Below are 26,672 nucleotides of genomic sequence, written 5' to 3'. Positions count from 1 at the left end.
CAGTCAGGGATGATAAAAAAAATAAAATAAATATATAAATAAAAACTCGTCTACGGTTGCAAGTAAATCAATGAATTGAAGGTGATACATAACATGTCAGAAGCTTGAATGAGGGAAGGGGAAGGGGAAAAAATGGGAAAGGAAAGAGGGGAAAAAAACGCCAAAAAGGAGAAGAAAAAAGAGGATGAAAGGGGACAAACAGAAGGAGGAGGAGGAGGGGAAAAAAACGAAAAGGAACGAAAAGTAAAAAGGACAGGAAAAAGAGGAAAAGAGGAAACGACAGAGGGAAGAACAAGGAAGAGAAGGGAAGGGTTACAAGGGATAGGAAAGAAAGGAAAAGAAGGGCAAAGAGAGAGAAGCAAAATATGGGAAGAGGGGACAGTATAGAAGGAAGAAAAAGAAAGAAGTTAAGAAAAGGAAAAAGAAAAGAAAAAAGAAAAGGAGGGCAAGAAAGCAGAAAATAAGACAAAATACAGGAAAGAAAAAGAGGAAGGGAAGAAAGAAAACGGAAGAAGAAACATAGAACAAAGAAAATAAAAAAGTTGAGGAAAATAAGAAGACAAATATGAGGAAAGTAAAGAATAAGGAGAGGGATGAGGAAAAGAAAAGAAAAAAAGGTGAAAGAAAGAGAGGAAGAAAGCCGTGAAGATGGAACAGGGAAAAGGAAAGAAGAAATGAAGGGAAAGGCGAGATGAGGAAAAAAAAAGAAGAGGAGGAAAGGGAAGAGGGAGAAATATGTCAAAAAGAAAAAAAAAACAGAAAAAAAACGGATAAAGTGAGAAGGTAAAGAGGAGAAAGGAAGGAAGAGAATAAAAAGAAAGGAAAGGTGGAAAAAAAGTAAGAGAGAAGATGTAAAGAAGAGAAGAGGAAAAGACAAAGGAAGACAACCGTATACTGTCTCAGATGGCTCTCTCTCTCTCTCTCTCTCTCTCTCTCTCTCTCTCTCTCTCTCTCTCTCTCTCTCTCTCTCTCTCTCACCGTCGCCAAGAATGTCTAGGCTCAAACAGCTGTCATTTTTTTCTATTTATTTTCCCTCTTCCTTCCTTCTGAGCCACGATGAAAATTGAGAGAGAGAGAGAGAGAGAGAGAGAGAGAGAGAGAGAGAGAGAGAGAGAGAGAGAGAGAGAGAGAGAGAGAGAGAGAGAGAGAGAGAGAGAGAGAGAGAGAGAGAGAGAGAGATGGACCGTTGAATTTACTATCATCACCAGCACCAGCACCACCACCATCACCACCACCACCACCACCACTACTACTACTACTACTACTACTATTATTACATCACCACCTCCCTCAGTACAACAACAACAATAATAATAATAATAATAATAATAATAATAATAATAATAATAATAATAATAATAATAATAATAATGGGAATCAGGTTTCAAGTGAGGGAAAGAAGGAAACACATCAATACATCGCTGAAATGGATTATATTATTATTGTGAAGGAGAGACAAGGAAACAGTATAGAACACAAACAATTAACAAACACAACTGCTTCTGCTTCTGCTGCTGCTACTACTATTACTCTCTCTCTCTCTCTCTCTCTCTCTCTCTCTCTCTCTCTCTCTCTCTCTCTCTCTCTCTCTCTCTCTCACACACACACACACACACACACTATACAGAAATATATACAGGAATAGATCACCTCTCTCTCTCTCTCTCTCTCTCTCTCTCTCTCTCTCTCTCTCTCTCTCTCTCTCTCTCTCTCTCTCTCTCTCTCTCTCTCTCTCTCTCTCTCTCTCTCTCTCTCTCTCTCTCTCTCCTTCTTGGCTCCTCTTCTCTTTATATACTTAAATATTGTTCTTCCTCTTCTATTCTTTGGTATATTCTCTCTCTCTCTCTCTCTCTCTCTCTCTCTCTCTCTCTCTCTCTCTCTCTCTCTCTCTCTCTCTCTCTCTCTCTCTCTCTCCCACATCAAACCCATCTCTTCCCTCTCATCTTTCATCTTTCTCCTCTTTTTTCATCTCCTTTCTTCTTTTGCCATTATCTCCCATTTCCTTTTCCCTACACTCCTTCCCATCACTATCAACTGTTACTGTACAATCACTCCCTCTGCTTCTTTTGCTTCATCTCGTATCAGTGGAGAATTCCCATCAACCAGTCATTCAATTGATCAGTCAACTGTATATATCATTATTTACATCCACATCATTCTCTCTCTCTCTTTCTTCTCTTTTCTTTCCCTATTGTCATTCTTCCTTCACTCATCGTTACAGTTAACTATATACACCATAACCCACTTGTCTGTCTGTCTTACTACTAATTCATCACAGCCTCTTATCCTTCCCTCTCGCATCCCACTGTCTCCCTTTCCATTCACATCTTGCGACCATTTGTATATTCTGCACCTCTAACTATTCCTCCCTTAAGTATAACCTCCATCACAACATTTCACAACATCATAGTCTTCATTCCCCTTTAGATCTGACCACTAACTCAACACTCCAACTCCCATTTCCTCTTAAGTATAACCCCATCACAACATCACAGCTTTCTCTCTTCTCTGGCCTTCCCACGCCCTCCCCCTTGCACCTCCCCTCAGCCAGTGGTCCAAACAAAGGGCTCCAGTCGCTCATTAATAGGCAGGGCTGTGTTGAGGGCGTCCAGGCTCTCAAGAATCAGGTTAAGGGATGCGTGGCAGCGGGAGAGAGCATGGCTGACCTCACTAACATGCCCAAGTTTCTCAGCGTACCAGGCATAGCTCTTCTGTCTATCCGTCAGGTTGGTCACGGCGGTGCTAAGGCTGCTCTCCACATCACGGATTTTGTTAGCAAGGGCATCCTGTGCCTGGGTGGTGGTGGCGGCAGCGAGGTGCAGGTGGCATTGGTACCGGCGACAGAGTTCCACAAGGGCAGCAGTGTCCAGGCGCTCCAGTACCTCAGGGTCCCTTGCTGATGGGGCTGTGAGGGCGCCACGCATGATAGGCAGGAACGTCGGGATGGACTGTACGGGTGGAGACGGTGATGGTGGTGATGGTGGTGGTGGTAGTGGTGGTGATGCGAGGGATGGTGAGTTTTGTGTGATGGTGATATAGTGAAAGAGGTGATGGGAGATAATTATGGGGAGGGTGATGGAGGTGGTGTGGTGGTGAAAGAAGTGGTGAAGGAGGAGGTGAAGGAAAAGGTGAAGGTGGAGGCTGTTAAGGTGAGAGAGAGAGAGAGAGAGAGAGAGAGAGAGAGAGAGAGAGAGAGAGAGAGAGAGAGAGAGAGAGAGAGAGAGAGAGAGAGAGAGAGAGAGAGAGAATGTTCCTTGACCCAAACAAACCCAAAAGCATGCTCTCTCTCTCTCTCTCTCTCTCTCTCTCTCTCTCTCTCTCTCTCTCTCTCTCTCTCTCTCTCTCTCTCTCTCTCGGCCAGGGTGAGTGTGTGCCAGCAGGCCCCAGGTGGTGATAGGGTCTGATGGGGACACTTCCTACCAATGATAACACAAGGACACACTAGTAAAGGACACCTGCCTGTCACGAACCAAAGGTAAGGAAGTTGACACAATTTATTAGGTAAGTAAATACATAAATAACTGTGCAAATAAAAAAAAAACAGATGGATGAATTGTACTTTTAAATGCAATACTGTTCATGTGATAGTGATGATAATGATGACGATGATAATGATAATAATAATAATAATAATAACAATGGTAATAATGATCATAATAATAATAATAATAATAATAATAATAATAATAATAATAATAATAATAATAATAATAATAACAAAAAGCAACAATAGCAAAATCCTCCTTCAACTACTACTACTACTACTACTACTTTTGCTACTATTAATTACTGTTACTTCCATTATTATAAAAAAAGGAGGAAGGGGAAAAGGAAAACGAGAAGAAAGCAGCTATTACATCTACTGTTACTACTACAACAACTACTGCTACTTATAAATATAATAATGATAATAATAATAATTGAAAACCAACGGCATGCAATAATGAAACGCGGCAAATTAACTCCGTAGAACTAAATGAAACGTGGCAAAGCTTCACCGCAGACTTTAGCGGGTGAAAGCATCTAGGGGTGACTCAAAAAAATCGCCCTGAATCCATATACATCTTTACATCCGCTTCAAAATTTAGCTTATTCTTTCTTACCCCATCGTTCACATTTCGTATGATTATGACTGAGATCCACAGACAACCTTTCGAGATAATTTGCTGATAGATGGACAAAGAGACAAGCAGACTGACAAATAAGGAAATATTGATGAATACATAAGAAAAAAAACAGAGCACAGATGAGGTAACGTAACCTAACCTAACCAAAGGCACATACCCTAACCTAGTCTAACCTAACCTAACCTAAACTATAGAAAAAAGAAAGAAAAAAAAACTAAGGCAAAGTTAACCTTCCTGACTCAAAATAAGAACAAGAACAAGAACAAAAACAACAAGAACCAGTACCTGCAACCTGGCCAGCTCGGGATCAACGGTGGTGGTGGTGGTGGTGGCCTCCCGCACCACCACCACCTCCTGCGGGCGTGTGTGGGCGTGGGGGCCTCGGTGATAGCGGCTCCTCCGTGGCGAACCCCCTCCGCCAGACCCTCGCAGGCCCCGCAGCCCCCGTGATGTGTGTTTGGGGGAGTCTGAGGGAGGCGCAGAAGGAGGTGTTGATAAATCTGGGTAGTGGTGGTGATAATGGTGGTGAATGGCAGTGGTGTGGTGAGTAGCAGTAGTGTGGTGACAGAGCTGGTGGTGAAGAGTGATGCGGTGATGATAATGGTGGGGATTAGTAGTGAGTGATGTGTGAAGTGGTGATGATAGTGGTGGTGGTTCCTGATGGTGATGCTGTGACGTGGATGTATTTTTACAGAGGTGGTGGTGGTAGTGGTGGTTGTGGTGGTTGTGGTGGTGGTTGGCAGTGATGGTGGGCAGCTGATAGTCGGTGGCATACATTGGGTATTAGTTTGATGGTGATAGTAGTAGTAGTAGTAGTAGTAGTAGTAGTAGTAGTAGTAGTAGTAGTAGTAGACGTAGTAGTAGCAGCAGTGGAAGTGGTGAAGACAAAAACGAAGATAGAAAATAGAAAAATAGAGAAACACGCAACAGTTTCCACCTTGAGAGTAAAAATGCTCTCTCTCTCTCTCTCTCTCTCTCTCTCTCTCTCTCTCTCTCTCTCTCTCTCTCTCTCTCTCTTACATACCCAGCAACTCCCTCTTCCTCACCTCCTCTCTCTTTACTCTCCCACTCATGTTCCAATTATTTCCCTCTCCTAGCACATCCTCCTTCCCCTCTTCCTCCTCCTCCTCCTCCTCACTCACCTCCAATGGGTCGGTTCACGGTGTAGGAGATGTAGGGGAGATCAGCGTCTGAGGAGATGGAGGGGCGGGGAGAGGTGGAGGTAGGCCTGTTATTCTCCGACCCCCTCCTTGCCCCCGGTGCCGTCCCGTCCGAGCCCCGCCCCCCCGTGCTTCCCCCGCTGCCGCTCCCTCCTGATCCGCCGCCGCCGCCTCCGCTTCCTCCTTCAACGCGACTCTGTTCTCCTCCCATGGTGCCTGTGGGGGTAAAGAGATGGTTGTTGTGGTTGTGGTTGTTGTTGTGGTGATGGTGATGGTAATGATAATGATAATGTTCGTATTTTCAGTTGATTAATCAGCTACATTGTTGAGAGAGAGAGAGAGAGAGAGAGAGAGAGAGAGAGAGAGAGAGAGAGAGAGAGAGAGAGAGAACTGACTGTGAGCGCCACGTGTTCTCTCTCTCTCTCTCTCTCTCTCTCTCTCTCTCTCTCTCTCTCTCTCTCTCTAAAAATTTCCTCCATTCCTCCCGTCCCTCTCTCCCCTTTACCTTTCCCCTTCTCTCTCCATGACGCATAACGCAGCTAAATTTAATAACATGACCACTGCCATTCTCCCCCCCTCTCTCTCTCTCTCTCTCTCTCTCTCTCTCTCTCTCTCTCTCTCTCTCTCCGTCCGTCCTTCATGAGAGAGAGAGAGAGAGAGAGAGAGAGAGAGAGAGAGAGAGAGAGAGAGAGAGAGAGAGAGAGAGAGAGAGAGAGAGAGAGAGAGATACAATGTGGGGAAGGCCAGCAGGCTATTTCGGATACAGTGGTCACCCCCAAAAGTCTTCCTCCTCCTCTTCCTCCTCCTCCTCCTCCTCCTATTTGCTCTTCTTTCCTTTACTACCACCACCATCACCATCACCACCACCACTGAAACATCAACTGCAACAATTACAAATGACAATCTCTTTCCGATGATCGATAGCAACACGTGTATGAATGATAGTAGTAGTAGTAGTAGTAGTAGTGGTGGTGGTGGTGGTAGTAGTTTTTATTAATGGTGGTGGTGATGGTGGTTGTTTGTGTAGTAATAACACACCACTATACACCATTATGCGCATGCCAAGGTACACAGTGCTGGAGAGAGAGAGAGAGAGAGAGAGAGAGAGAGAGAGAGAGAGAGAGAGAGAGAGAGAGAGAGAGAGAGAGAGAGAGAGAGAGAGAGAGAGAGAGAGAGAGAGAGAGAGAGAGAGAGAGAGAGAGAGAGCATGACGATTCTCAACATGCAGATCAGTCATAAAGGTTACGAAACACACTACAACTCTCTCTCTCTCTCTCTCTCTCTCTCTCTCTCTGCTCGCCTGTCTATCTTTCCCTCTATCAGTACTTTACTTTGTCTGTCTCTTGCTTTTTTTTTCTCTTTATTCTTCCCTCTTTATTCTCTCTCTCTCTCTCTCTCTCTCTCTCTCTCTCTCTCTCTCTCTCTCTCTCTCTCTCTCTCTCTCCCCATTTCTTTCTTCCCTTTTTCCCAACTCCCAATTTTCCAACTTCCCCTTTCTTTTCTCCTCTCACTCCCCTTTCTTTTCTTCATTTCCCTCCCCCTCCTCTCCCCCTTGTTGCCTCCACCTCCTCCTCCCCCTTCTCCGTCTCCTCTTCACTAAAATAAGTGGGACATTTCTTGGCTCCCCAAAAAGTTGTTAAGAAATTTGGCAAGTCTCTCTCTCTCTCTCTCTCTCTCTCTCTCTCTCTCTCTCTCTCTCTCTCTCTCTCTCTCTCTCTCTCTCTCTCTCTTGGACATCCTGGTCAACTGTACAGGTTATCGCCACAAATAACTTCACCACCACCACCACCACAGCTGCTGCCACAGTCACCACCACCATCACCACCACCACAGTCATCACCATCACCACCATTAGCATCACATTATTGACCCACGACCTACATCTGACATTTGACACAATACCTCCTTGCGCATGTGGTGCCAAGAGAGAGAGAGAGAGAGAGAGAGAGAGAGAGAGAGAGAGAGAGAGAGAGAGAGAGAGAGAGAGAGAGAGAGAGAGAGAGAGAGAGAGAGAGAGAGAGAGAGAGAGAGAGAGAGAGAGAGAGAGAGAGAGAGAGAGAGAGAGAGAGTAAAAGGAGACACGAAAAGGAGAGTGGATAGGAAAGGAGAAAATGGAACGGAAAAAAAGAAGGAAAAAACTGAAAATAAGAGAGAGAGAGAGAGAGAGAGAGAGAGAGAGAGAGAGAGAGAGAGAGAGAGAGAGAGAGAGAGAGAGAGAGAGAGAGAGAGAGAGAGAGAGAGAGAGAGAGAGAGAGAGAGAGAGAGAGGAACACAACACACACACAGACAGACACACGTTCTTGGCACTCTCCACAGCAACCCACACAGTGCCAGATCTCACCTTACCCCCTATAGTGCCTCACACACCTGGCACCCCATCACCCCTTCCCCCTACACCTGTCACCCCTCCTGCCTCTACAGCGCACCTCTCATCCACCACACCCCTTGTCCTTCACCCTTTTCTATTCCTTTATTCTTATTTTCCTATAGTTTCTATGTCCTTATGTTTCTCTGTCTCTCTCTCTCTTTCTCTTTAACACATCCGTCCCTTCCCTCTCCTCACAGACCCCCTTCCTTTCCCTTCCCTTCCACAGTTCATACCTGCCCAACTTCCCTCCCTCTATCAACACACAGCTGCATAGTTTCACCTTCCCTACACCCATCAATTCATCCATTTCTCCTTTATCCAAACCTTCCATCTGTCTCCAAACCTCCTCGCTTTCTCTCATACATCCATGTCTCTCCCAGCCCTCTCCCCTCACACCTGTCCCTCTCTCCCTTTCATTCCTTCCCCCCACACACATCTGTCTGTCCCTCCTGCACCCCCATTTGACTCATAAAGCATGCCAAATGATTGTGTCATCAACGTGAAGGAGGGAGGGAGAGGAGGCAGGGAAGAGGGAGGAAAGAGGGTAGGGAGGAAGGAAGAAGAGGTCGGAAGATTAGTTTTTTTCTTTTTTTTTTTCTTTTGGTGATGAAGAGCGCCTGTGACAAGGAGGAGGAGGAGGAGGAGGAGGAGGAGGAGGAGGAGGAGGAGGAGGAGGAGGAGGAGGAGGAGGAGGAGGAGGAGGGAGACAAATTCCTGCCATAATTTTACCTCATCTCGTATCCTCTCGCACTTGATCAAAGAAGGCAAGGTGTAAGTTATTCCCTCCTCTATAACCAAGCAGGCAGGCAGGCAGACAGGCAGGGAGGGAGGGAGGGATGGGCCTCAGTAACTAACCGTCCTGCGTTGATCAACATTACTGGTCCTTACTGGCCTCTTTACTGTCTTGTGTTCGTATGCTTAAGGCCACAAGTGTTCAGAAACGCTTTACTCTTTCATCAAAGGCCACAGAGTTGACTAGCCAGGTTCTCACGACTGTTTCTCCTTTTAATAATGTAGAAATCTTGTTAATATGAAGCTAAAACCGTACAAACACCCTTGAAAACCCGTGTAGCTTCAATTAAAGCATTTTGAAAGTAGTGGAGATGCGGCGCAGGAGTGTTTGAGAATATGGTACTAAATTTCTCTCGTGACCCCCCTCAGTAGGTTTGAGTATTCGAACTAAAGATCTGAAGGTGGAATAAAGGTGATGTTTTGATGTGCCTGAAGTTACCGAGGAAAAAGTTAAATAGATGATATAATACGAGTTTCTTTAAATTTTTCTAGTAGTGAAGAAGGGGATGGGTGTAAACGTTTGATATTGTAAGAAAGTACGGTATGTGAAAAGAAATTGTGAGTGATGTAGTAGTAGTAGTAGTAGTAGTAGTAGTAGTAGTAGTAGTAGTAGTAGTAGTAGTAGTAGTAGTAATAGTAGTAATAAAAAAATAACAAAACAATAAAAAAACAAATAACAATAATAATAAGAAAGTCAAAGAAAATGGTAACAACAACAACAACAACAACAACAACAACAACAACAACAACAACAACAACAACAACACCTCACTTCACCTTCCCCAGCAGCACCTCACCCTCATCTCCTCCATCACCTCTCCCTTTCCTCGCCCATATACTTCCTCCTGCTCATCACTCTCTCTCACCTTCCCTCCCCCTCTCCACTCTCCCCTCCTCTCCCTCTCCACTCGCTTCCTCCTCAGTCATATCTCTATTTTATCGAATGGCAAAGTGCGTGTTTGAAGGGGGACTTGACTAATCAGAGAGAGAGAGAGAGAGAGAGAGAGAGAGAGAGAGAGAGAGAGAGAAGAGAGAGAGGAGAGAGAGAGAGAGAGAGAGAGAGAGAGAGAGAGAGAGAGAGAGAGAGAGAGAGAGAGAGAGAGAGAGAGAGAGAGAGAATTTAATTATATTTTTTTAGCGTGTAATACTGATTTTACTCTTGTCACTTGATGAAAGACTGGGAAAAGAAGGGAAGGAAGGAAGGAAGGAAGGAAGGAAGGAAGGAAGGAAGGAAGGAAGGAAGGAAGGAAGGAAGGAAGGAAGAAAGGAAGGAAGAAAAAAGCGTGATGAAAGAAGTTAATTAAAGATAAACATAATCATTACTAAATAAAAATTCTCTCTCTCTCTCTCTCTCTCTCTCTCTCTCTCTCTCTCTCTCTCTCTCTCTCTCCTCTCTCTCTCTCTCTCTCTCTCTCTCTCTCTCTCCAGACTACGCAATCTTTCCCGTTACGGTGTGAAGTCATGGCGTCAAGCAACCCGTATCTACATTTCCTGGACACGCTACGGTCACTTCCCCCCTTAGAAGCACACCTAACACACTCTCTAAGTCCTTCCTACTCACTGACAACCTGATAAAAATGCGGAGAAATAAGAGGAATAGACGTTATATTACCAGGAGTGAGAGAAAACGTGTCACTGTGAGAGAAAACGAAGCTGGAAGGGTCAATCAAAGGGTGTCTGTGGTAATCGTATGTTGTCATCATTCGTAATATTCTCATGCACGACACTTTCTCCCTTTCCCTTTCAGCTCCATTGGGGGTGAGCCGAGGCAGGGATTCACGCCGTACTTGTGCTCGTGACAGAGGCGGGGACGGACGCTTCTGCTGGCGGGGAAGACGAACACAAAGGAGGAGAGAGACTAAGCGGCAATATACGAGTACAAAAACACAATGGTTGGAATCAGGACGAGGCATGGTGAGCGGGTCCACTTTTTCAAGGCTTCGCTCATCTTCTTCATCTTTTCGCTTCACGTGGGATGCAAGGGTGAATTCCTACGTCCACACCCACACGCACCCACCACCCAACCCACGCAACACACGCTGGATCGCCCGCCCTTAGCCGACACACCCCTGGCCCCTTCCCCCAGCCCCACCCACGCCATGACGCACCTCGGCAGGGCGGCGTGGAGAGCACAGGAGGCAACTCAATCCAGACCCATAAAGAAAAGCAAGAAGTCTCCTATAAGCAGGCCACCACCAGGAGATGGCCAGTGGAGGGTGAGCCACCCAAAGCCTCCTCCACCACACCCACGCCCACAGCAGACGCCATCCCCCCGCTACACCTTGAGGCAGCCCAAGCGTAGGTACTACAGGAGGGCTTACACGCTGTCTTAGCTGCAACACACACACACACACACACACACACACACACACACACACACACACACACACACACACACACACACACACACAGCATTCCGAAAAGTTGTATATCCAAATAAAACTCATGAATATAAAGGTGTTATATTTCTTAATTGCAAAACGCGGCACTTCACGTTTGAATCAACTGTGTAAAAACGAAAATAGACAAAATACGAATAAATACATTGAAGCACGTAGCCTTCCCTTCACAACGCTGTTAAACTCATCATAAAACATGGAACATTGCAATGGAAAAGGAAAAAAAATGTTTATAATCACACTTTCAATTGACTCAACACAGGAACACTGCCATCACCTGCAACACTTCAAACACTAAGGTATAAAGTAACGTCACACACCATGGACTTTTAACATGACACGCCTTCTCCTCCCGCAGTGTTCTATCTGAAAGCCTTTCTGGGGGTTGGTAGCGAGGGGAGCGCGTGCGAGTGGAGCGGCGTGCGTGGGTGAGGGGGGGGCGTGGGGGCGTGTGTTTACTGGAGGAGGAGTGTGTCAGGGGAGGCGGCACCCCATCGCTCCCCTGCAACGAGGGTAACTACGCCACTTGCTGCCTAGGTGAGTCTACTACTACTACTACTACTACTACTACTACTACTACTACTACTACTACTACTACTACTATCACTCTTACTATGACGAATTACTACACTCATCATGACCTGTATTCTTAAATACTCTCACCATAGTCTCTCACCACGACTATTTCCAAGGGCCAGAGAGATCATTAACCGGGTTCTCAAGACTGCTTCTCGTGTTGATAATGGAGAAATCTTGTCAATCTATCACAAAACCGTAAATGCAGCTTCAAAATTTCATGTGATGTCAACTACAATCTGTAGATGCGGCGCAAAAGTGTTTCAGAATATAGTCCTATGTGTTTTGACTTTTCCTCTCACTGTCACCACCACAGCCTTCGTGCGGGGGTGTGGGGGAGAGACAGTCACAAACAGAACCTACTGGACCCAGCCTACTCGCCTCACTGGGGGAGCCACCTGTACTCTGCGTGTCCAAAAGATCTCCACAGCAATTTGTTATATTCGACTTGATCTTCATGTGTTCCAGGTGTGTGTGTTCTTTCCTAAGAGTTCTTATATTACAGTATTTTTGAAAGATCTATACCTAACTATACTTGTATCATAAAAATTACTATTGAACAGAAGCACTTAACTATACTCATGTCAAAATAGCACAATACACATGAACACCTACCTATTTACAGTATTCATCTAAAAAAAAGTAATTTAACTACCACTACATTCTTTCTCCTCCCTCCCAATGTTACCCTTGCAGCTGGCACCCCCCACACTGGGCCACTGCAACAGGGACCACCTGGCACTCTCTGGTCAGAATATCAACTCCATAGTACCAAGGCTCTGTGGCACTAACAGCGGCCAGCACCGTGAGTACACAGTCTATCTGGCACTCCAGCACGCATTGCTTTGAGGTGGCTTCTGATGGAATGTGCTACACAGTATTATTATTTTGTTATCATTTTGCTCCCTTTTGCTGCATATCAACACACCACCTTAATGGGAATAATTGACAACAGGATATTTTGATGTTATTCAATGTCCATCTACTGCATATCATTTTACTTTCAACCTTTTCCTCTCCACCTCACCAGTGCATGAGTCAATGCAGTACTTCATAGGTGTGGCTGATGACACATACTAATTTGGAACCCCTAAATTATAACTAGTTCCTTCTCTTCATTCACCATCTCCTCTCTCTCTTCTAATCTGGCAGTGTACGTGGGTGTGGGGCGGGTGTTGGGACCCCTGGAGCTGGTGGTGACAACACTAGGGGAGGAACCTGGCCGACGATGGGAGATTGAAGTAACCCAGGTGTGTCTGTCCTTTCCTACTATATTACATTTCTTTATAGGATTTCGTCAAGCTTGTCATGTCCTGTATTTCAAGATTTTTATCACATTTTCTTTGAGACTTTAAATAAGGAACGCTCAACCTGCTGGGAAACACAACAACACGCAGGAGATTAATTACTACACATGTTCATATTGAGAGAGGAACATATCCCCATTATCAGATAGAATTTTTTACATTCAAAATTTTTCACTCAAAAGAATATTTTACATGTGCACAATGGTTCTTTGAAGGCAATATGAAACCTTCATTACACATTGACCATCCAGTGTGGTGCTGTCACACAAAAAGGATAAGCAACACTGCTTTTCAGTGATTTTGACAAATACTATATAATCCATTCTGGTAATATATTCCAGTGATCTATTGCTGCATGTGTGTTTGTGTGTGAGTATGATCAACTCGCTCTCCTGCACATCTATATAACCTTGATCCTGTTGTTGCACTTTGCATTGTGAGGTGTAGGTGGAGTGCTGTGGTGAGGGTGCACCTCCTGATGGCTGCCTACAGTACTATGCTTCCCCCCAGGGCTCCTTCGCCTCATTTAACTACCTGCCCAATGGCTCTTCACAATACCTGGTAAGCTTCCATGCTGACGGCTCACCTCACTTTATTACTCTTTGTCCATCACAATAATAATTAACAGTAACCAGCAAATAATAGCAATAATAAGAGCAAAAATATATGTATGACTGATTGAGCTTCAAAATTTTGTGTTGTGTAATTCTCGCCCCTTGGAAACTTCTCCATCCTGCCACAGAATAACCTGAACTACGTGGTGTGTGTGGCCCGCGCCGCTGCCTTCTGCTCCATCACCTACACTGCCGGCGACAAGATGGACAACACCACCTTCCAAATGGTTAACTTCAGCCTCAGGGATGGTGTGTGCCCCACAACCACCACCACCACCACTACATCCTGAATACCACTACTTCTACTAATACTGCTGCTATTAATGCAAAAAAATAAGTAAATAAATAATTAAATAGATAGATAAATAAATAAAATAAAATATATAAATAAACAATCAATAAATAAAATAGATAAATAAGCAAAATATGTAAATAAATAAAAAAAATATATATAAATCCATAAATACGTAAATGAATGGAATAATGAAAATGAAAATGAAAATAAAACAAATAATAATAACAATGATAAAAGATAACAGCAGCAGTAGTAATGTAACACACTGTCTCATGGCTGGGAAATCAAACCCAACAAAATCTTTAAGTTACAAGTCTAATCCACTAATACACCACTAAGGTAAACACTTCACTCAACGCAGCACAGCTAAATCTTACCTAATGAACGTCATTATTCCTTCATTTTCTTCCCACCACTAACAACTTTTTCTATTCCCTCCTGTCCTTTTGCCCCAGACATGCTGACCCCAACTGTGACACCCGGGGAGGCAGGGGTGGGTGTGGTGCCGTGTCGGGGAGACTATGTGGTGATGGCAGGGACCCGGTTGTGTGGGGACAGGCTGAACGATGGGTCTGTGGAGCCACAACCCACTGACAATGGCCCAGTGACAGGTGAGGAGGCAGGGAAGGTGATGTGTGTGGTGTGTGTGTGTGGTGAGGAAGTGACTGTGGGTGAGATTGAGTGTAAGGGATTAGAGGAAGGGTTTATCACTGGGACTTCGGAGCTAGAGGTTCAATGTGTGATCTGGTTTCTTTATAATTCTTGAAAGTGGTGTCAGCAAGAGAGGGAAACAATGTATCTGCTAATATAAACTCTGCTTTGGTCATGAGCTGTCTCTCTGATATTTAAAACAGTCCTTGCCACTTTTACACAGAAGCACAGGGCTGTAAAATGCATTCTAACTTAGAAATTATTTCTGCCATCAAGCTTTATGCACATATGTAAAAAGAGAGAATAAAACCAATAAATGTGCAGTGACAATCATACTTTCTGGCAGACTCCACCAGTGGCCCATTCCTGGTACAAGTGATGAGTGACAGCCAGTTCATCGGGCGAGGCTTCAACCTCACCTACCACCAGAACCCTTGCTGAGGTGCTGCCCTGCCTCCCACTGACACAACCAGTGCACGGAGGAATGGGTGGCTTGAGGAGGGTTTGGTGAAGGTGTTGTGTGGTCATATAGTGACTGGTTATAAGACTGGTCAGGTCGCAGGTCACAGTTTCCACAAAGAGATGCTCAACATTTGCCTGCTGAGATCCACAAGTGGTGCACGGATTATCTATGAACAGGAAGGGCTGGACATGTATTCAAGCTAGCTCTATAATCAGCTGTTTGAAAAAGCCACGACATCCATTATCATCACATTCATAGTCATTAAAGAAAGGTTCTGTGTGTATACATGTAGCTCTCCACCACTTAGTAAATCTCTCCAAGTCACACAGGTGAGTGGTTTCAAGACATTTGCTCTCCAAGAACTTCCTTGGGGCTTCACTCCATGTCTCCCACAGACTACCCACAGTCACTTTAAGTACCACCCACTTCAAAATGTTGACATGCTTCTGTGTATAATATCCATAAAGTACTTAGTAAAGGCTGATGAGATGGGTAGGTAAGGACTACACTGCCACAAGACTGAAACGCAATGAGGTTTGTATGGAGAATTGGGCATTTGGCTGACTGAAGCAGGTAATAAAATTCACACAATTTATGATCAGAACATCAGTATTCCCTCTCCATGATTAACGTAATTCAGTACTTTGGATGAGGATTATGGGAATAACCTTGGCCTACTAACTCCCAGAAATGGGAAAATCCACACAATGAAGGGATCAGCAATGAAATTAAGATCAAGAAAGTGTATTTAAGAACACTTTCTTTGCTAATACCCATATGGATATTGAGTCTATTCTTGTGTTTGTAAACACTTACATGCAGGAATGTTTTTCATATGTTTTTATTTGGAGTGAAATGAAATTGTGACAAGTAGATCTGTGACTGGGGTAGTGTTTATAGAGAGGCGTTGACTGAGTGGTGTTGCAAGAGGGACAGACAAATTGGATATGAAGGAAAATTTGTAAAAATAGATGAAAGCAAGTTTAGAAAAAGAAAACATAATGTGTGTGGGTTCGTGGAAGGTCAGTATCTTTCCAGTAGATTTTTTTTAAAGGCCAAATTTCACTCATTTTTCTGTTCTCCCACCTGAAAACCCTGTTCTCCCTCTAGGTTCCCAAATTTGTTGGGGTTAGGGAAGGATGACAAAAGAATATATATAAGGAGATGCTACTAGTAAGACTTACCAAAAGAAATTCCACAGATAACACAAACCCTACAGAATGCAACTTCACCTCAATAAATAATTGGAGTATTATGGAAATAACATCTACATGCTAATTTTCAGACAATGACTTTATTTCTGGGCAAAAATAAGATCCTGCTTTATAAATTATGACCTACACAATGAAAGAATAAACAACGAATTTATATGCTCACATTCCTCAAAATTTCCTGCAGTATGACATTTCTGTTGGTGGCCGATGACATCTGCTCTTTGTGACAGAACAACAACAATCCCTGCCAAGCAAGGCCAAACACTGGTATGCTAATGCAACTTTTAAAATAGTCTGACGCCCCTTCACTCACCTTTTCAGTATTCATACGTTTGTACAAAGTGATAAGAATTGGAAACAAGTGCCACTGCTGTTCATACTGATGTCTGGAAAGACATACAGATTACAAAAAGGTTTTTGCAAAGACTAAAGATCTTCTTGGTGGGGAATTGAAAGTAAAGATAATCACTATTGGTTTTGGGGGTGAGCATTTGGAATGTGATTCCTGAAATCCTGCCAGATGTTATAATTCAAGGATGCAGCTTTCATTGGGACGGACAAATGTTTCTCTGTGTTGAATAAGCAATGGGCCGACCTGGTATACTATGGTACGACTTGCTTATGGATCGAATCGACAATGACCATTATTTACCTAACCTAACCCTTAAATGAAAACGCTGATGTTATTTCAATATTGTTCCGACTATGAATACCAATAAACCAAACATTGATTAATAAAACTTTACCACTGATGAATAAAACTTGATCTTAATTAAAAAATAAATAAAATAAAATAAATAAATAAATATTACAATAAATAAAATATCACCAAAACCCAAACACTGATTCACACAAGTGGTCATCTGCTAACCTGCACTCCGTGTCTGTCCTTGCTAACCCCTCAGCACACACCTCCGCGGCCAGGCAGAAAGGAATTGATTCAGATATTCGGGTGAACACAGTCAAGTAACACCAAGAAGCCAAACAAAACACGCCCACTGCCTGACACCCAGCCGAGGCGCGGGACGATCAATGTTATGGCGCTCAGCAAATCTTACCTTCGGGACTGTTCTCCTATCTATCTATCTATCTATCTATCTATATATCTATCTATCAATTCTACAGTCTGTATCTCGTTTATTTTTTCTATCCTGTGTTTTGATTGTTGATTTTACTTAATTTTTACTTAATTTATTATTAGTTGAAAATCTTGCCAGTTATGTATTTAAACCCTTAAACTGCGAACAAAAATAGACATCTTAGACGAAAACATCATAAGAGGCGAAAATCTAAATCTGAAAGTATATGATGAGTGAGATTTTTTTCATGTAAATATTACAGAAGATGAAAAATGGTACAAGAATTACTATAGCAAATATGAGGCACTCAAATTTTGGCGCGCTCCGAAATTTTACTTGCTGGGTAGAATGACAGCTTCGGGCGAGCGACAGCTACAGGCGTGACTCTCTCTCTGTGTGTGTGTGTGTTTGTGTGTGTGTGTGTGTGTGTGTGAAAGAACAATCATGAGGCTAGCTACTCGTAAATAGAATGAGACTGATTAAGGATGAAAACTTAATTATACTAGTGAGAAAGCGTGAGAAAGGATAAACCGTGAATGACATGGAATGAGTAATATATAATATTTTCTTATAGTTTAATTCACTATTACTTCATAGCTTCAATAGGTTATTATAGCTGCACGACTTTACAATGAACATAACAATCATAGAAATAAATGTTTATAGTATACAATATATATATATATATATATATATATATATATATATATATATATATATATATATATATATATAGAGAGAGAGAGAGAGAGAGAGAGAGAGAGAGAGAGAGAGAGAGAGAGAGAGAGAGAGAGAGAGAGAGAGAGAGAGAGAGAGAGAGAGAGAGAGAGAGAGAGAGAGCTATGAAGCAAAACTAGTCCTTGCATGAAGTATAATATTGCTGATGTTAAATAGATTCTCTCCCTCTCTCTCTCTCTCTGGCTGGGGGCAACAGACCATAGAAAAGTCTTGAAACATCCCATTCACCTGCTATTTCTGCTGATCCATGCCCAGTCAGGAAAGCTGGAAGGAGACGTGGTGATACCCGCCAACCTGTCAGGAGTCGGACAACACAAAAAAAACAATAGAACAGCAGCGGTCAGACCTGTCAAGTGAATCTTATTGTCCACGAGTTAGTAGGAAGTGGGACCAAATGAAACGTGGCGTGTTCTACTGAGCTACACTGAGGACGCTATTCCCAATAAGCATCATATGAACATCAAACCACAGGACTAAAATAAAAATAAACACTAGGGAGATAAGAGACATTAACCAGACGCGAGTTCAACAAGGACAAGCACTGAGAGTAATATCCCGCCGTCCTAAATCAAGGTCATCTGAAGAGCGGGTGATGTACCGAACAAGTTGTGACGTCAGAAAGCTGCTAGGAATGACGTCAATGGCAGAGGAGAGTCAGGAGACGAGCTCATTGGGTCAGTGGAAAGAGAGAGGTGTGGACGTGCGGAACTGAGCGTTGGCAGGTGTCTGAAGGAACATCTGAACTTAGCAGGAACCACAGATACACACATCATCCTTTTTTTCAGTGTTATGACATTACCTACAAGAGACATCAGAGAACAGAGCTACATCACATCATTGTTGTGACGCCTCCAGGCCAAGGATACAGCACGGCAATATGAGGGGCGCGGTGCTGGGGAGGCTGGCCAGGGTTGTCGGTGAGCGGCTGGCATGCCCAAAGATACCAAGACATGCAGCTGCGCCCTTGACTGTTTCACCGCCAGTTAATTTTATGCCTGTTCGCTCTCTCACAGGTGAGGCTTGCTATCCGGATGGTTACCGTATGACTGTCGTTTTAAGAATTTTTTTGTTAGTCATGCAGTAAGCTTGAACATGGCAGTTCTTGCATGAAACTTGCTTATCAATGCCCTCCAATCATTTCTCTCCATAAATTGATGTAATCTTTTAAAGTCACTATTCACTTTGGATTAAGAAACTGATTACTGAGTTTATTCCAGTCATCTGTCGCCCTGTTTGAGAGGCAGTGTCTTTCCTTTTTACCTTTTTACGAGTAAATCGAACTTTACCAAACTTTCTCCTTCCATAGCCGCCCCCCCCCCTTTTTTTTTTTTATTTTAACTTCATTACTAATGATTTTGGAATACCTTCCCCACAGAGAGTGCCGAGATAGCCTGGGAGGATGCCAAGCCCTTTGAGGAGATCCCAGGACCCTCGTGCCTCCCGTTGATTGGTTGCCTGCATCACTACTTGCCCTACATAGGTGAGTGGCCCTCTATGTTGAACTCGCAGAAACGGCGCACCTTTTAGACACGAAGCACTGTATTGTCAAACATTTCGGCGTGTTTTCTCGATTAAAGTTAACAGCTCGCATAAGTATATTGAGCGAGAACGTGTGATCTTTCTCCGCCTCAACCCAAAATCGCCTGCCGTCGTATTACTGTGATGCGGGATTCCTGAAAGTTTATCTGGACCAAGCCATGAGAAGCAGATAGATAGAGGAAAGTTGTATAATGAACTGGAAATGTTTAATAAGCACGGAATAAATAGATGAATAGATAAAACTAGCAAATAACTAGAGCAAAACGAAAATGTGTTTAAAATTAGTATAAAATGAAATAAAAAATGCAATAATAATCAGATACAACATAGAATGAATACAGTACACAACAAAACGTGACACAAGCAAAGAGAAGGATCCATAGGCAAGCTGAGATGCGTCTGCTTGTAATATTAGAGGTGCATTACATAGTCAAGTCACGGAATCTTTATTAGGCTTGAGGGCAGTTGGACAAGGAGATGCTGCCTGCGTGTTGGTACTATCAGATCAGTGAGAGGCTGAGATGCCAGAGGGTTTCAGATGATGAAAGGAGAGGCTAACAGAATGATGCATGTTGAACACACACAAAGCAAGGAACTGTTGAGATAGCGGATGCTTAGGGCATTAACGGGTGACGGATGAGCTGTAAACGTGGCTGCTGACATGTCTGGCGTCGTATTTCTTAAACCTCGATGTTATTTTCCCGTTTTGTGATGTAGAATTTTTATGTAACTATCAGTGTAAATCAGGGCGTTATTTTCCCGTTTATAATGTAGATTTTTTTTTTTTTTTTTTTTTTTTTTTTGGTGAAACTATCAGTATACTAAGCCTTAAAAATTCGGTAACTTTCACCGTCTCCTAAGGGTGATCGACATCAGGCGCCGCGACGCAGGATGATAGTCTAGTTCGTCTGGTATTATTCTCTTGCACTTTTTAAACAAAATAATCTACAATCTTTCTCGGAGTTAAGTAACCCCAACAGGTATAGCAAAACAAAGGTGTTGCATTATTGTACACTTCATTTAATACAGCAAAAACCGGTATCTGATTGCAGATGAAACCATGCCGCGGCGAGTTTTTGCTGCGTAAGTGGTGGGTAGAATTTCTCATGTAGCAGCTTTATTTGGCGATCCCTCTTAATGTTGCTAGTGACTGAAAAATATTTTTGAGTTCTTTGTCAAAACGGCAAGATAACAATTAAAGTGATTTTATGACGAAACAAATAAAGAATCACGTCAGTACCGTGGCGAACCGTGCCGCTCGTTGATATTATGTTCACTGGTTGGGTGTCATGTGAAATAAGAGGATTCATAAGCACTCCTCTTTGCACTGGCTTTATCTGAAAGACCTATATACAGTGCATGGCTGTCAAGATGAAACAGACCTCTTGCACTTTCCTTGCGGGATCATTTAGTGCATACGTCATTGGCTCAAAAAAAGGATTTTCAGCAAGCTCTTCAATCTTCAGTTCGTCAGCCAGCCACTTCTTAACACTGGTGTGAATTTCTTCATTACCAAAACATTGATCGCCAACCGATCTTGCATAGTTTACCGATCTCCAATGAATCACGTTTATCGACCCCTTGAATAAATCCCTTGGACGCCTACAGAGGCTGATACTAAGCACTTAGGGGACTTTTATATTAGAATGTCGACTATATCCTGCAACACCTCTGCCTTGCACCTCTACTACTTTTCAAAGGCTCTCATTGCATCTACGTGGGTGCTTTTACGGTTTTAGTGATAAATTTACAACATTAAATGATTTACAGGTCAGACGCAGTCTTGAAAATTCTCCTAATCATATATATGGCCTTTGAAAATAGTCGTGTAGAGAGAGAGCAAATTGTTTCTGAATACGGGCCTATGCACCATATAATCCGATGCAGTAAATGTGTCCATGTAAAAAGCACGCCCGTTCCTATTCCCCCGCCAGGCCAGTACTCCCCCAAGCGGCTTCACCACAACGGGCGCCTCAAACTGCAGCAGTTTGGCCCTATCGTGCGGCAGAAGCTTCCGGGCAACACGAACCTCTTGTACCTTTTCGACCCGGAGGATATCGAAGCCATGTACGCCAAGGAGGGACGCTACCCCTCCCGCCGCTCCCATCTCGCCTTGCAGAAGTACCGCCTGGACAGACCACACATGTTCAGCACCGGGGGAATCTTGCCCACGTGAGTCAGACTTGGTGTGTTGAGCTTTGAATGGGAATGGGAACGGGAGGAGGTGACAGGAAAGAGGTCATACACATTTTGAATATTGTTGAGACGTTGTGTAAAGAAATAGTGTGATATTTAAAATGTCAAATCTCTCTCTCTCTCCTGATCACACGTTCCCTCATTTTTATCATTAAATTTTGTGCAGTTTGTGTCATTCTTTTCCGTTTTCTTATATTTTTAAAAATTTCTCTTGTAAATTTTCGCAATTCCCTTTCACTCATGTAGTTTTTTGTCACTATGTAGTATTTCATTCCTTTTCGTTCTCTTGCGGCTTTTTGTCATGCCTTGTTCATGCGTAATAGTTTGGGATTCCCTGTTACTTCCAGCAACGGCAAACACTGGTGGGAATTGCGGCGTCGGGCTCAAAAATCCATGAATAAGGTATCTGCCGTTGCCAGCCGTCTACCGCAAGTTGACGAGGCGAGTGCTTGTGCGCCACAATTCTTTCGCAGTAACAGTAGTCACTGATAATAATAATAATAATAATAATAATAATAATAATAATGTCAGGGCATTGTGACAAATTGGAGGTAGGTGGTGAAAGGAATACGGGTTGAGGAATGAATACTTTATTTCTGACTAGTTTCCCAGTAGCATCTTCAGAGGAATATATAGAAGATACTGTGAAACTCATCCCTTAGCTTGTGTTTCCTTTACCACCACCACCAATAATAATAATAATGATAATAATAATAATAATAATAATAATAATAATAATAATAATAATTAATACAGGTGTGCAGGGAGTTTGCAGAATTGATAAGCAAGGTGAGGCGTGAAGGGTCGGGCCGTGTGGGTCACTTTTTGGATCTCCAGAAGCGGCTCTTCCTCGAGTGTGAGTATTATGTGTGTGTGTGTGTGTGTGTGTGTCCTGTAGATGAGCTAGAACTCTGCTTTGTAGTTTAACACAATGGAGAGTTCACAGTATTGACAAGTTATGTGATGTTGAAATGCTTTACTCCCTCATAAGGACTACATATTTTCAAAGGCCACAGACATGATCAGGTGGATTCTTATCAGGTGTTTTTCTCACAAATGGGTAGTCATTGTTGGACAGGCACGAGAATCATGAAAAACTTGAAAATCCCAACAGTTTCCACAAGAGCCCATTGAATGTAGTTTGAGAACGTGGTCTCTGGTTTTGTTCCTTTGAAGTGACCATCACGAGTCTGCTTGAGATACGCCTTGGCAAACTGGACGACCACAGTGACGAAGCTGAGCAGCTTGCACATGCTGTTGATGAAACCAACTGTGTTGTTCTCCCCACTGACAACGGCTTGCAGCTTTGGAAGTATGTAAGGACACCCATGTACCGCAGGCTGGTGAGCGCCCAGGACACCATTTACAGGTAGGAATGCCATGCATGATGTGGTGTGATAAATGTTTCAAAATGCAGCCCATCAGTATTTTATTACATACACCACTGTACAAGCCTAAAAAACCTTCACGGACCATTTCATTCCAAATTTTCTTCAGCTTTTTTCATTCATAATAATGTGTAAAGGGAACCAGTAATAATGTGACAGCCAAAAGGAGGGGATGCTATGGGGATGAAGGATATATTTGTTGTCGCTGTATTTCATGTTTGCCTAATACTGGCATGAGGAGGCAGACCAAGAAGTAGATAGAAGAGAGGACATATCAGTACATAGATCTGCATTGTTACCACCACCATCACGTCGAGTAATTACTACTACTACTTCTAAATACTATGTACTATTTATGACAGAATCGCTCTTAAATATGTGGAAACAAAAGATGATGAGTTGAGGCATGCTCGGCAGAAGAAGAAGGCTGAAGGAGAATCAGAACCAGACACGAAACATGTCACCAGTATTCTGGAGTCATTCTTTGAGAGTGGCCTGGAGGACAAGGACATTGTGGGCCTTGTCAGTGACACACTCATGGGAGGCATTGATACGGTACTGCTCTGCATCACTTTACATACATCTTTCTAGGTTAACTTTATCAATACACATCCCTCTTCCTCATCCAATTTTGATGCATGCCACTGGATAGTAAGTTATGACCCACGTCTTATCCTGTCATGTGTATATTGTTTTTTTTTTAAACCTGAGATGATTTCTTATCTTGTGTACCTTGCTTTATTTTCTACAAGTGAAATGAGTCAAAAAGTGTCATAGCTCAGAAGCTGTATGGCTTTATACCTGTGAATTTTGCCAACAAAATTACTAACCATAATCTTTCTCCTTTCCCAATAAAACAATGTATGTGTTGATTTTAATTAAATATGCTTCTAAAGTCAGGGGTAAACTTCCTGGTTGTATGTTACATATTGTTACATATGATTCCCTCCTAGGGTGCCTACACAATGGCGTATGTGCTGTACAGTCTGGCCAACAATCAGGACAAGCAGGACTTACTGGCACAGGAGGCCAGGCGACTGTTGGATGGGTCTGATGGCAAGGTGAGAGTGAGGACTAGAGCATTTTCATTGGCACAGATAGATGAAGACATCTATGTTTGATTATTACATACTCTCGCTTTTAACTTTAAATCTAAATCCTAGACTACAAATATACTTTTCCTTGACTCACAGGTGACCACCAAAGTGCTGAGTGAGGCACGCTACCTGAAGGCAGTGATGAAGGAGACGTATCGCTTGCACCCAATCTCCATCGGGGTAGGGAGGGTGATCCAGGAAGACACAGTCATTCGGGGTTTCAGGATACCTAAAGAAGTAAGTGTGTGGTGTTCATAGACTAATTGCCAGGCAAGAATATTCATTATAGACCACTAACCTCATGTGCAGCACTGAACTGAATGCCAGAAGTAAAAGTCCAGGCTTAAGATAAAATTTACTTAGCATCCTGTCTTAAACCAGATACATTCATACATATAGTTCCCCTAAGTATTGATGTCAAAGAGTGCAGTGAATTTCTTGTCTATAATTCAATGATATATAGTGCATAATGCTTTGCCTACATAAATGCATGATTGACTTATGGCATCTTTCTCTTTCTGAGCTCATACCTTCCCTTTTTTTCAGTTTTAATAAAAGGAGACCCTAATGATCAGATATTTTAGTTTTATTCTGTTAATGAATGAGGATTGACTGAGGTACACTATATTCATGCAAAAATGTATATTGCTGGTAGTGAAGGTTACACTTGCATATGATCAAGAGTATGCTGGAGTAATGCTTCATTCCAGTGACTGAGATGTCTAATTTTCCAATTATTTCTACTGATGTAATTTTGTTACAACAAAAATCTACCTTATTTGATCAAAGAACAAAAGTAATAAAACTAAATGTGTTGTAGATAAATCATAACGATGAATCTTTTTTTGTTTAAAAATAATGATCAAAATGAATGAGGCCTTCTGTTGTTTGGAAAGAAAAACAGCTTACACATTCTGTTCTTTGCAGACTGTGGTGGTGACACAGAACCAGGTCATCAGCCGCCTGCCGGAGCACTTCCCAGATCCTCAACGCTTTCTGCCTGAACGCTGGCTACACAAGGCTCCCCCAGCCCATCCTTTTGTTGTTCTTCCCTTTGGTCACGGCCCACGGTCATGCATTGGCCGAAGGATGGCCGAACAGAACCTTCAAACCATAATTTTACAGGTAGGATCATGTAGCAGTGTAAGGATGGCTAAGCACATCTTGACAGAGAGGAAACATATGGTCAGTAGATGTGGGTAAAGCCAGTTGTTTGCATTAATATGTTATTGATAGAATATTAGCCATTACTGACTGACAAGCATCTCTGCTCTGAATGAACTCTGGTCTTGGTGTCCTCGTGTCCACAGCTCATCTCCCAGTATCGTGTGGGGTGGGTGGGAGGTGAACTGGACTGTCTCTCCAACCTGATCAATGAACCAGATGCTCCACTGGACTTTACCTTCACTGACAGGGAGTAAGTGGATGTGTGAATGCACCAGCGAGGCATCACTGTGCCAGACAGACATGTTACTCTTAGACAAGTTTACTGCTGTGATTTTTATTCTTTTTTACTTGTGTGCATTTTAAGCAAACAAGTATTCTTTGATATATGTATATGTAGGAGTCTGTCAGCATTTACCAGAGAATTTCTGATCTATGAGCAACATTTTCATCATTATCACCTATAAAATACATAATGCTATAGGCTGTGGCTTTGCTGATCTTTATCATGATTGAACCATTCTTTTATGCTTTATCTGTTCTTATAAGCATCTTTTTGTAATTAATCTGTAGAATTTATTGTAAAATGATACCTGCTCAGATAAACAAGATATCATGATTTAACTGCCTTCTGATGGTATAAAGGTCATCATTCCATCTTCAGTCATGGAAGGATGGAAACTCTTGCATCCTAGTGTCATAGACCCTTGGTAAGGGTCACTATACTGCTTAATGAAAAGTAGTCTTATTTGATATGATTGTGTTCCCTTAAACTCCCTCAAAGAAGTGACGGTGACAGAAGAGTCTGTGTGTTTATGTTCATATACTCCATTCTTGCACACTCCATCCCTTTCAGCTTCCCATCTCCCCTCTCTATCTAGCATTCCAGCACTCTGTCTTCCTCACATTTTAGGGAGTTTTTCTATAACCCATAATATCCACTACAGCTTCCCTGTCAGTTCTGTCTGAAAAGATGCACTGACGGTGTGAATCCTAATACGAAGTGGGACTGGGATTAAAATGTTTTCAGGAAGGCTATTTCTAATTTCTAGATGCTTGCCTTCTCTGTACACTACTGCATAGCAGAGCTTGTGGCAACCTTACAATCCTGCATCTTGACTTGGTTTTTTATATTGCCACTGAGAAAAGCTCACTTAAAAACTGGCAAAAGTGCACAAGTAAGCAACTGCATGTGTGCCAGTTTACTGAATTTTTTTTCTTGGTTGTGATGATAGTGATTCAATCCATGCAAAGTTGATGCGCACTATATATGCACTATGAGTTCTGTTTATCCTGCGTACAGCAACACATTTATCATGTCTGCCAGTGGTTGTGCTTATGCTGGGATGGCACTAGCTGAGGTGAATATGTAGTTAGCCATTGTTCTTGAAATGTTCTTGTTATTGATAACTTGGGATCATGATAATTGTTGCACTTTTAAAATACACCACTACACTGTCCATAAGCTATAATGTTTTCATGTTGCCTTTCCTCCACCACTGATG

General features: G+C 42.7%; 3 protein-coding genes across 4 annotated transcripts; 2 read left to right on the top strand and 1 right to left on the bottom strand.

The window, feature by feature from the left end:
• Nucleotides 1–1,832: 1,832 nt before the first annotated feature.
• LOC135115739 (BLOC-1-related complex subunit 5-like) lies at nt 1,833–18,306 on the bottom strand. 2 transcript variants are annotated; one of them, XM_064032693.1, is made up of 4 exons: nt 18,012–18,306; nt 5,270–5,503; nt 4,413–4,594; nt 1,833–2,948 (listed from the first exon to the last, which is right to left on the bottom strand). In XM_064032693.1, exons 2-4 carry the CDS (start codon nt 5,496–5,498, stop codon nt 2,544–2,546), a joined length of 816 nt encoding a protein of 271 aa, XP_063888763.1. In that variant the 5' UTR covers nt 5,499–5,503; nt 18,012–18,306; the 3' UTR covers nt 1,833–2,543. The 2 variants fall into 2 exon arrangements, with proteins under 2 accessions (XP_063888763.1, XP_063888762.1); XM_064032692.1 differs by lacking the exon at nt 18,012–18,306 and adding an exon at nt 16,838–17,012.
• LOC135115646 (uncharacterized) lies at nt 11,483–14,730 on the top strand. The gene is made up of 8 exons (XM_064032569.1): nt 11,483–11,489; nt 11,739–11,890; nt 12,119–12,227; nt 12,575–12,672; nt 13,177–13,290; nt 13,472–13,592; nt 14,094–14,249; nt 14,636–14,730. The coding sequence occupies exons 1-8, from the start codon at nt 11,483–11,485 to the stop codon at nt 14,728–14,730; spliced, it is 852 nt and encodes a 283-aa protein (XP_063888639.1).
• Nucleotides 18,307–18,451: 145 nt separating the features above from the next.
• On the top strand, nt 18,452–26,632 carry LOC135115738 (cytochrome P450 302a1, mitochondrial-like). The gene is made up of 11 exons (XM_064032691.1): nt 18,452–18,796; nt 19,159–19,263; nt 21,257–21,494; nt 21,866–21,959; nt 22,275–22,374; nt 22,695–22,887; nt 23,269–23,461; nt 23,860–23,967; nt 24,100–24,240; nt 24,931–25,128; nt 25,314–26,632. Exons 1-11 carry the CDS (start codon nt 18,661–18,663, stop codon nt 25,422–25,424), a joined length of 1,617 nt encoding a protein of 538 aa, XP_063888761.1. The 5' UTR covers nt 18,452–18,660; the 3' UTR covers nt 25,425–26,632.
• Nucleotides 26,633–26,672: the final 40 nt, after the last annotated feature.

This window comes from Scylla paramamosain, chromosome 29, assembly GCF_035594125.1.
Source record: "Scylla paramamosain isolate STU-SP2022 chromosome 29, ASM3559412v1, whole genome shotgun sequence".
Lineage (NCBI taxonomy): Eukaryota > Metazoa > Arthropoda > Malacostraca > Decapoda > Portunidae > Scylla > Scylla paramamosain.
The sequence above is the reverse complement of the archived record's forward strand: the minus strand, read 5'-3'. Positions and strand labels throughout refer to the sequence as shown.